The sequence below is a fragment of the Penicillium waksmanii genome (assembly GCF_028829765.1).
Source record: "Penicillium waksmanii strain IBT 27052 chromosome Unknown utg000001l:1.0-4852451.0:1.0-4856178.0, whole genome shotgun sequence".
In the NCBI taxonomy this organism is placed as follows: Eukaryota; Fungi; Ascomycota; class Eurotiomycetes; order Eurotiales; family Aspergillaceae; genus Penicillium; species Penicillium waksmanii.
The window spans coordinates 3,858,690-3,868,938 of NW_026643248.1; the positions used below are offsets into that span (position 1 = coordinate 3,858,690).

The following is a 10,249-nucleotide window of genomic DNA, read 5'->3' on the forward strand; positions in this document are numbered from 1 at the left end:
CCAATCTGCTGCAGAGGAAAATCCTTCTGCGACTAAACCTTAGTCATGTCGAAAATATTCCACTTGTACTTCTCGGCCTCTTCGGGACTCATCAGTTGGACATAGACGTTCCAGACAGGATAGTCGCCCCTTTCAATGGCCTCGAACATGTCACGGATCATAAAATCAGGGTCCTCCCCGGCGATCTTGGTAGCATCTTGAGAGGAGAGGTTCTCAATTCCCTGCTGCGTTTTAACGTGGAATTTGGCGTATTTGAACGAGCCGTCCTATGCATAACATAAGTCGAAGTTCCAACGGGTAGTGACGGTCGTCACCTACAGGTTTAGTAAATTTGTAAGTGTGTCCGCTATAAGAGTTCATGTAGCGGACCGATTTGGGCGTGCCACGGTCGCTGAACAGAACCAGAAGTTGGTGGATACCCTCAGGATTGCCGACGTGAAAACTAAATAATTAGCCTGATCCAACAACTAGACCTTGAGGAATCACATACTCCCAGAACTGCCATACCGATTAGTTTTCAAACATACTATCGGCAGTGAAAATAATTGAACTTACCATGTTTGGGTTGGGGAGGTGGGTCCGAGGATGTCGCTTGTGAGAGCGGTTCATAGACGGGAATTTGATCGGATCACGGATGAAGAAGACAGGCTGAACCAACAGATATCAGAAATGAATAAAAAAAGGAGAATCAAGTCTTTCAAACGGAACAGATGTCATACCGTATTGTTAAAAACAAAATCTTGGTTTCCCTCGTCGGTATAAAACTTCATCGCCCATCCGTGCACATCGCGGGAGGTATCGGCAGATCCGGACTCGGGCCCAACGGTTGACACCCGCTGAAGCACGGGTGTCTTCTTTCCGACCGTTCTGAGGAATTTGGCGCTGGAGAAGTCAGATCAATCGCGTGTGGCTTCGAATTCTCCAAATGATCTTCAATTGTCAATTCGAAATTCACCGTATAGCGGGACATGACGACTTACCCGACAGCCTTAGCGTGAACGACGCTATTCAAGATCTCCAGTCAGTGTGAAGTAGATAATTGGAACTCTTGTAACTCAAGAGCCGGCTGAGAGAAAACTAACCGCTCTGGAATTCTCTCCCGGGAGAAGTGAGCAAGGGTTTCGATGAGCTGGGTGTCTTGAAGTAATCCGAGGCTGCCACCCTGTCTACCCTGCATCAGGACAGCTGTGCTGCTATTCGCGAAGGGACAGCCTGCAAAAGTCAGTCTAAAGTACAAATCACAGGTAATAAAGAAAGGGCGTACCCTCGGCCAGAGTGTAGTATCTATCGTCGCCCATGCCGAATGATGATTTGGTTAATGATGAAGGATCAGTTAAGAGAGAAAATGGGCGTGATATAAAGTTAGAGCTCATGTGAAAACTGCAGCTCATATATTCTCCAGTTTGGAAACAGTAATGTGCTGCCTGCTTTCAGATGGCACATGCATCGGGCCATAGTAATACGATTACACTCATTGGAGCTCAGCGTTCCACCCCTAAAAGGCTACCAAGCATAACCCTGCATCATCTTAATCAGCGTCATGACGATGCGTTGATACCATGCATGGGCTGTTGCAAGGTTGCTCGTGGCAAGAATAATGACAGCATCAAGGCTGCAAGAAGACACCGCCCCACTCGGAATGAGGCTCTCTGATTGGGCAAAATTTCTGAAGAGCAGAGAGCCACAAACAGATAGACTCCACACCGAGATTCAAAATGCAGTCCCGGGCGTTGGGAATAGGCAGTGGCAACGCATGGGGCAACTTACAAGACATGGGCTGGCTCATGGTAAAACAATTGGTTTCCTATACAGAGAGTCGTCAGCACAGGCTAACTTAACTACTCTCGAAATCGCCATAGTGATCGAAACTTACTGTGCCAGCTACTGCTGCGCGCGGCATTCTAGTTTGGTCAAGTCGGCTTGGTAGTGGATGGTTTCGATCTATGATAAACCATCAGTAGGTAGCTTATGGCGGCCCTTCATAACTCACAATCTTCGCAGCCTGGGTTTATTATCGAGACCATTCCAGGTCTGTTGATTGAATTCCCAGAGGAACAGAGACGGAGCTGACATTAAACATCTTCCACGTTAGCATGGTCTCGAATTATCGGGCAACTAAACTTACCTGCCGTTTACAGATCTCAGTGTCGAAAATAGACATACTAGGGGCGATACAACAGGTCAGTACGATCACAAGTGCATGATAGTTCGGGGTCGGGCTAGTACATACGGGAGGAGAGCAGCTGGCGAAATCGAGAAGTGCTCGATATTCTTTGCCCGAGGATGATAAAGGAATGTTTGAGAACGACCGTTCTGCTGGCGAGAGTTCGGGTACTTATAGCATTGCATCCAACCCTTACTCTCGAGTCGATGTAATAATCCTTGCGAATTGTGAGGGTCTCAACACCGCTGACCCTCAGATTTCAGCTAGTTCAAAAGTTCCACATTGATACTACGCTGTATTCGGAGGCGTTGTGGCTGTTTCTTGATGATTGAGAATATGAAAAACCCTTCCTCACTGTTGGCACCGTTTCAACACTCCCGGCGGTCCGCAGAAAAGCGCCGACGACGTGTTTCAACATCCATCAACATGGGTCCGTATCTTATTGCGACAGGAGGTGGCATATCAGCGGCCACCTCATTCAATTCTATTCACTGATCATGAACACTTATTTCGCTGATCAAACGCTGAATGTTGTTAACGTCGTCGCCGTCGTCCTTTTTTCGGGTTTCTGCGCGAGATCGAGGTCTGAGTTGCATGTATGTGAATAACTATGCGCAGCGACGTATCTGCCCATTTTGACAGCTTCTTTTTTTTTCTTCTCTGATTTTCTGCTATCGCTACTGAGCAAAATTTTCTGCTATCCGGACTCATTTCTAATGTTGCTATCTGTGTCTTCAAGATCCGCAAAATACCTGCTTCGCTCAGTTATATTTCTGAGCGATAGAGGAGGGCCCCAATTTTACTACCATCCGATGATGATATTATACATAGCACTTTGGCAGCCCGGTCGAGCCATTGTCGAAGGAAATATCTCACGATCTGGAAACTGGTTTCGGGGCTACTTTGGACGCGAAGATGTGCTCGTATCCCGCGAAATAATCATACGGGGATCTCGGATCGAATTTGGAGTGTTGACTAGAGCTTAGTGGAAGCCTTGAGTCTAGTAGTTGAGATAAGACTATTGTAGAGTGCAAACCGATACTCTTCTATATAAAGCGCCTGTCTAGTCTCGAAGAAATATGGGTAATCTGTCATGGCCAAATGTGGCCCTTATTGATACTGTGGGTTTTCAAGACTAAGAGCATCTCAAGACGGTAATCTCAGAAAGAGAACCCTCTTAAAACAAGGCTCTCATTCCAGTCCTTCTCTCAGGTACGAATCATTCATATGAAGATTGATCAGTTCCACGCCCACGACTGCCAAGGTTGCTTCATACTCTCACTGCCCCAGTTATAACTTGGGAAGCCATGGAAACCAGCTGTTTCTCCTTGTCAAGCGTTTCTTCGGCCGCGAGCTTCTTCTTTCCGTGCGCGGAAATCAAGAAAATTGCATCGCTGCCATCGCCTGTGGCCGTACGGTAACAGTGGTCTGGACAGAGGCTGTGTAGGCTCACATCGTAGGGTGCATAGTTTTTGCATGAGTACTTTCGCGCGACCCGTTCCACGGGTGAAGGATCCTACCGGTCTATGAGGAGACAGTCTGATAGATTCCACTCACCTCATTCGAGTGACCAGAACTTGACTTCAACGTACTGTTCGAGTAGTCGGCCTGGCACATCCTGCATTGGAGGCTGGGGATTGTTGGTTAGACCACTCTGTGTCGGTATGTGGTCGGTGTCTCTGTGCATTGCTTGCGCTGGATGGTCACCAGAAGCTGGCAGTGACCAAATTTGTATATTTTCTGGTCGATACAATTCCTCGGGCGGAGGCCGATGATGAAGCAGATTGAGCTCTTAGTTGAGCCGCTCGCTCTCCATCCGTTTTTCCAACCGCTCTTGCTCTGCCTGGGCGCTCCTCAGGCCATCAAGGAAAGCATCTAGTCCTTCAGACCTAGAGGGACTGCATCCCTTTGACAAGCTGCCCGTCCCTGAAGAAGATAGCCGCTGTGCTGTAGAATCGATCTGTGTCTGAACACCGATTCCGAGTGCTAGGAGATTTGGGTACAATCGCTCATAAGATCTACAAGTTCTGGAGCAGAGCTAGGGAAGGACAAGAGGGTGCCGTTTCTATTATTGGTTCGCTCTGTGGCTCGCTGGGGACTGGAGTCTGCCTGGCCGAATGGTGAAAACAGCTCGGGAAATAGGCAACACGCCCCTGAAGCACCATGAGCCATTTTTGGGATCAAAGTCATAGGCGCTAGAAGCAATCTCAATGCCAGAATCAGGGCATGGGCTCCCATCGACGACAAGACCATAAACGGAAGAGGCTTCCACCCAAAGGAGTAAGGGTTGCCCAGTATACCTGGTCAATACCCTGGGGAATAGGCGCAGCTCTTACATTCGAGACGACTTTTTCCACAATTCGTCAGTTCAGCACAACGAACCCTCAGGCCAGCTTCTTAATTCTTGATGGCTGTAACAGCAACCGTGAGTCAACGTTGAGATATGAACACCAGAGAGTTTATCGCTGGTGACGAATCTGCAAACCTACCCCACCGTATTCAGGGCTGAAAGTTTGGCGATCAATGACATCTGACCACGAAGGAATCGCTTCATTCAATGCAAGTTCACTCATGAAGTTGAACACGGATGTCGGCAGGCCTCAATTTCAGAACGCACATCACAAATATCCATCACCGCTCACCACTTCCCAATAGATGTTCGCAAAGCCAGAAACCATGAGTCTATAAATGCCCTCTCCCGTCGTAGCCTTTGACAGCAGGACAGTGGCACAGTTGCATTCATCGAATAGGTCTGTCCCTCTCTTCTATCTCGTCTGTTCCAGGGCTTTTACTGTCTTACATGAGCAGGGCAGTTACCATGCGTTTGCCGGCTCCCGATCTTTTCTCGTGCATGTACCTGTCTGACAATCTTCTACCGATATGATTCCTCTTCGTCCTTGGTTGATTGAGTTGACCTGTGATCTCCATTTTTACTCCCATGGCCTGAAGTCCAAATTTAAGTAACAGGTATGTGCTTCGACTGCCTGACCTATTCTACCCTGTGCTGATATTGGGGTCTCGTCAAATCTAGGTCGGGCTACAATACACATATTTTGAACGCAATGTGCCCACCAAACTCATCTGCTGGACCACAATCAAGCTTCAGGCCGACGCACTTTCTTGGCTAACAGAGGATGTGAGTCATGGAAAGCCCTTCCGGTCGCCAAAAAAATTGTCAGCGGATTGTTCTTTGCGCTCCAGGGTATTTCGCCAGAGACAAGCATATTGACGTGAGTCGCAAGCCTTATAGAAAAGACGAACTCTGACAATTTCCAGATGGCTAAGGGCGAGATTGTGTACAACTGTTCCCGGAACCCAGTCTCATGAGTGACTACTTTCAACCAAACCAAGACAAGTCGGAGGTACTGAGATGACACTCCTACATCCTCCCTGACCTCATGCCAGTCGTGCTGCATCGCGTGTCATTGACTCTCATTGCCTCTAGCTCAGGGCCAATGTCCTGCTTCCCGATCACAGCTTCATGCTAGCCCAATGCATATTACATCCTCTGTCTGAGCCGCGTTTCCAATCGACGTCACGATTCGAACCGAGCACACCATACACCTGCAACTCGCTATGCGCTAGGGAGGTTCTACGTCGCTAGCAGTCCAGTCCTGTCATTCCGGGCGAACTTCAGTGTCCCGGTTGTCTCTTCAAGTACCCCAAGACCCCTCCAGCTGACACCAACCTATTCGTGCGGTCGCACCTTCATGGTTTAGGGAGGCAGCGAGCCATCGATGCTATTCTCGAAGTTGAAGACAAGGGTTCGAGCGTTTCGTGAATGGTCGCGTCGCGAGGCGGAGTCCTACCGCGCCATCTTCCGATACCTGCACCTCACATCAATATGCATGTCGTGGGATTAGAGAAGTCCTGTGACCTCTGGAATGAACTGGAAGAGCGGTACCAGTACATGGAACGAGCGAACAGTTCGCAAAACGGACAGTCCTGTGGATAGGCGGTGTGATAGGCGGTAAAAATGCGGTGGGTCCCAACCCTTTTTTTGCGTCACTGCCTCTTTGACAAATTATAAATCTCATTTGACACACCATCACGACAGGAGCCTAATAACCCACAGGATGAACAACAGCGATAATGAGGATTCCCATATCGATGAAGAAATCCACCAATTCACCCAGAATCTGGAAAGGGTGCGCAAGCGCAGACGGCTCACAGAGTTGCAGGCACAGATCGCGGAGGAGAGGAGATGGCTGCAAGAAGCGCAGGAACGCCTTGACAACGCTCGACAAAGCGTGGGCTCCGACGCTTCTGGCTCAGCCAGTGGTCAATCACTGGGATTTCCTAAATCGCTTGTCGTTCCAAAACCACCTGTCATCTCGAAATCGCCAGCGTTCTCTGTTGCTCCCGGCCAAGATACGAGCAGCGCTGTGGATGCTTTGATGGAATCTGTTCTGAATCATTCCGGTGAAAATACGGCACTGGGCAATAGCAACACGTTTGAAAATAGCCAAACATTTGCTCATAACAAAGGACTTCCCAATGGTCAAGCGCCTATAAATTACGAACGCGTTCAACTAGGGGCTGATCTTCCAGCAGCTCACCATCCTTATATCCCAGACCCTGAGACTGCGACTTCTCCCCCTATCCAAACGCGGATAGCCGATGGGGAAGTGAAACAGGAGTCATCAGCTCCAGCGATATGGAGCAACGACGCCGCCCCTGGATTTGTCCCATTGGAACACCTTTTCTACGGAGGCCCGTATGAAGGGGAGAACAATAAAGAAATGAAGCATCTTTCCTCGGAAATCGGACGTAAACCCAAGACAACAGATGCAATTCCTTCTCAACTAGGGACAGGTACCCAACCCGCTCTGCCGTGGACACCCATCCAATCTACACCTGGGCGTCGAGTCCTAGCTTCTCCGCCAAGTCCACCGGCTCTTGAATTCGGAACCTACAGAGGGAAAAGATGGGCTGAGTGCGTACATTACATCAATACCATGGAAGCTCACTTCTCCCGGTACCCTAATTACTACACCGAGACTCGTAAAGTGGAGCTCGGGGCAAAATACATCTCGCCCGCGCTGATGGACAAGTGGCACGATCACATAATGTCGTCAGAAAACGCGTCATGGATGTCATACTGTACCTTCCTGGCTCAGCAGCTCTCACGAAACGCAGACCACAGGCAAGCCCTTAAGGGAATTGCAAGCGCCTCCCAGAAAATTGCCCAACCTGTGACTCATTTTGCTCTCTGGCTAATCCAGTGGGAGCCTGTCGCTCCCGACGTTAGCAACAGTGAATTTAGGGCCTACTTGCTGAGAGGAGTCCTCCCCGATATTCGCGCTCGTGCGAAAAAGTCGTACATGGAGTTTTTGGATTATAATTCATTTGCTATGTATTTGCAGGAAATCGAACACTCCACTCCATCCCGAGCGAAATTTTTCGCAAAACGGAATAATAGTACCGTCTCAAGTGACGGGCTTTTCGTCCCGATGAATACGAATGAAGCTGAGCGGAAACACAAGGAAATTTTGCCGTCAGACCTGCCTACCGAGCCGCGTAGTCAATTTATACGTCAAAAATCAACAGAAGTGCCGGCTCCTCGGGACCTCGGACTCTACTCGGCACGCAGCTGGTGGGAATGCAAAACTTTCATGTCCAAATTGCAAGATTACTTCGACAAGTGCGGAAACCACTGCAAGGAAGCTCGCAAAATCGAGATCGGCAGGGACAATCTCTCGTGTGCATTGCTTCATAAATGGGACGAGCATGCCGCCCATCTTAGAACGGCAACCTGGTTCGCATTCTGCGTTTTCCTCGTTGACCAAATTCCTTCCGAAGGCGCAGGAAACTTCAAGTACACTAATACCTACCAAAGGGTCAACCAAACTGTGTGCACCTTCTCGCTCGAGCTACTCCGTTGGGCTCCACCCAACTTCGGCGCAACGCATAACCGTCTGCGGCATCTGTGGGACCGGGTGCTCCCAGAAATCCGTTCAAGGGCCCATAAGAACTGGGAGGACTTTGACGATTTTCATGTCTTTGTTGCTTATCTGCAGCAGGTCCAAGACTCCTTTTCAATCCGAAAACAGACAGCAAATCCGAGCCAACTCCTCCCACGAAAGAGTTTTCGCGTCGATGAGAGCTCTTGAGCATGAAATCTTGGATTCCTCCTCTTTTGGGGAAGAATTGAGACTTGTACAGAATTGAGGATTGCACAGTGGTGTTGTGAGTCGTGTTTTACAGTACATTCTTAATCCTCTGTAAACATAGGTAGGCAGAGCATAAGCGTCAACATTGCGTATCAAAGTGACAGAATAATCCCATGAGAACAAATCCTCCGAAAATAACAATTCGGCGCATGTGAGGGTCTCACGTATCTGCTGATGAGTAGCGTGTCTTTCGGATGAATGATCAATATTAACGAAAGCTATAGTCGACTCTAGATACAAAACGTAGCGCGAGGAAGCTGTCTTTTGCTTCCTGGGGAACCCAGATGCACCATGTGGGTCCGTTCCTCCACTTAGCGTGTATGTCTCATGTATATCCCTGACATGGAGAGCCAAGTTCCGAGGAGCTCCCCCCGGGTATTCCCAGGCACTGCCTCCACCCCACAATGGTGCTGGTGCTTGAAGCAATCCACTCTGGATGCAACGAGTCTAGAGTTTTTGATGTAGATCTCGTTCATACCTTCTTCCCTCAGTCTTATTTAAGTGACTGTGGCACCTGATCTATTATTTTGTTTCGAAAGCAGCTAGTCGAGGTTCTATCCAGAGAGGCTCAGGCGACTATACATCTCATTCGTCCACGAGAATCATCCTATACTAGGCTTTCCCGGTACTAGATATCTATTACAATGAGAAATTGCGCTGGCTGCGATCTGTTAGGTGTCAAAATTCTTGCACTTTCATCAACACCGATGTGAGGATTTGTCTTTCAGTTACTTTTGAATCAATAACAAGAATGACAAATCTCACATCATTCAGCGGTAACGCAACGGGAGTTAAGTGATGGAGAACGTGATGCATCTCTCGCTCTTATTCGTATCTTTCGATCACCAGGCGGGAAGATATACATTTTCTCTTCAACAACCATTGCATAAATTGCCTACATTGAGCAGACGGATTTTCTGCTTACCCGACCACCACTTCCGAAATACCCCGCGGTCTTCGCTTTTTGAACTCTTCAGCATCATCTGGGTATCTTTGTTTCTTTTACCCGGGTTGTCACTCTCACTTCGGAGTTGACTGCGGGTAGAACTTTGCCAGAGTTAAATGCAAGGCAAAGCGCGATTTAGGAATATGCTAAGTCCTTGCACACCCATGAGTCAAGCCAATTAGCTACTGTCAGAGGATCAATGTCAGATATCTGCAGCAATCTCGCAGCCATGGCATTGATTCTCTCGAAAAGCAAGCCTGTTGGGGCAAGGCTATGACTATTTTAGTGAAACGTGAGATGTTTCAAATAATAATCCTTCTTGCTAGACACTGAAAGATGCATCGACATGATGGGGGAGCCAAAACACGGAATTAAGCTTACCCTTTGACAAAATATCTGGCGCCTACTTCAACGATGTGACGTCTGGCTTGTAAGCGTTCCTGATAATTCGCGCTATTGAAAATATTTCAGCTTCAATGAGTATCCTCATGTATTTGTTTTGAATAAATCTGGTTGATGGCAAATTGAATCGTTTTGCGATACCTTGATGCCTAAGTCTGACACACAGACGCCAAGAGACCCATTGTTTCCGGACGATATGCGTTTTGGCTCCCTCCCAACGCCTTGTGGTAGGAAGTGAACGAGCCGAGACAAAAGGTAAGCGCGCGCTTACACATTTCGAAACATGTTTTTCTATTTTTGGAAGTCCAGGTAACAGAATCCCTCAATCATCATTTTAGCGCCCGGAATGATGTGTACTTGGTCAGCAGTTGCGATTGAATGCCTAAGCGTTTGAATTGGAATTGCAGCAGTCCTGCGCTCTATGCGCGATTTTAAGGATTTCAAAATATCAGAAAGCCTTAAATAGCAGTCTCTTTCCCCCTCCTTCATGCTTAAGAAACAACAGCTTTTTTTAACTTTGAAAAGTCTTTGCTAAAAGTGCCTTTCTTGATCCTTAGACTTATA

At 48.1% G+C, this 10,249-nt stretch overlaps 3 protein-coding genes across 3 annotated transcripts; 1 reads left to right on the top strand and 2 right to left on the bottom strand.

Annotated features, from left to right (window-relative positions):
- Nucleotides 1-32: 32 nt before the first annotated feature.
- On the bottom strand, nucleotides 33-1,298 carry N7481_001376 (uncharacterized protein; the record flags this gene model as incomplete). The annotated part of the gene is made up of 8 exons (XM_057260595.1): nucleotides 33-266; nucleotides 319-442; nucleotides 491-498; nucleotides 556-648; nucleotides 720-882; nucleotides 981-1,004; nucleotides 1,083-1,212; nucleotides 1,265-1,298. 8 exons carry the CDS (start codon nucleotides 1,296-1,298, stop codon nucleotides 33-35), a joined length of 810 nt encoding a protein of 269 aa, XP_057128427.1.
- Nucleotides 1,299-3,434: 2,136 nt separating this feature from the next.
- N7481_001377 (uncharacterized protein) lies at nucleotides 3,435-3,781 on the bottom strand (the record flags this gene model as incomplete). The annotated part of the gene is made up of 2 exons (XM_057260596.1): nucleotides 3,435-3,680; nucleotides 3,722-3,781. 2 exons carry the CDS (start codon nucleotides 3,779-3,781, stop codon nucleotides 3,435-3,437), a joined length of 306 nt encoding a protein of 101 aa, XP_057128428.1.
- Nucleotides 3,782-6,240: 2,459 nt separating this feature from the next.
- On the top strand, nucleotides 6,241-8,277 carry N7481_001378 (uncharacterized protein; the record flags this gene model as incomplete). Its single annotated transcript, XM_057260597.1, has 1 exon — nucleotides 6,241-8,277. One exon carries the CDS (start codon nucleotides 6,241-6,243, stop codon nucleotides 8,275-8,277), a length of 2,037 nt encoding a protein of 678 aa, XP_057128429.1.
- Between the last annotated feature and the right edge of the window lie 1,972 nt (nucleotides 8,278-10,249).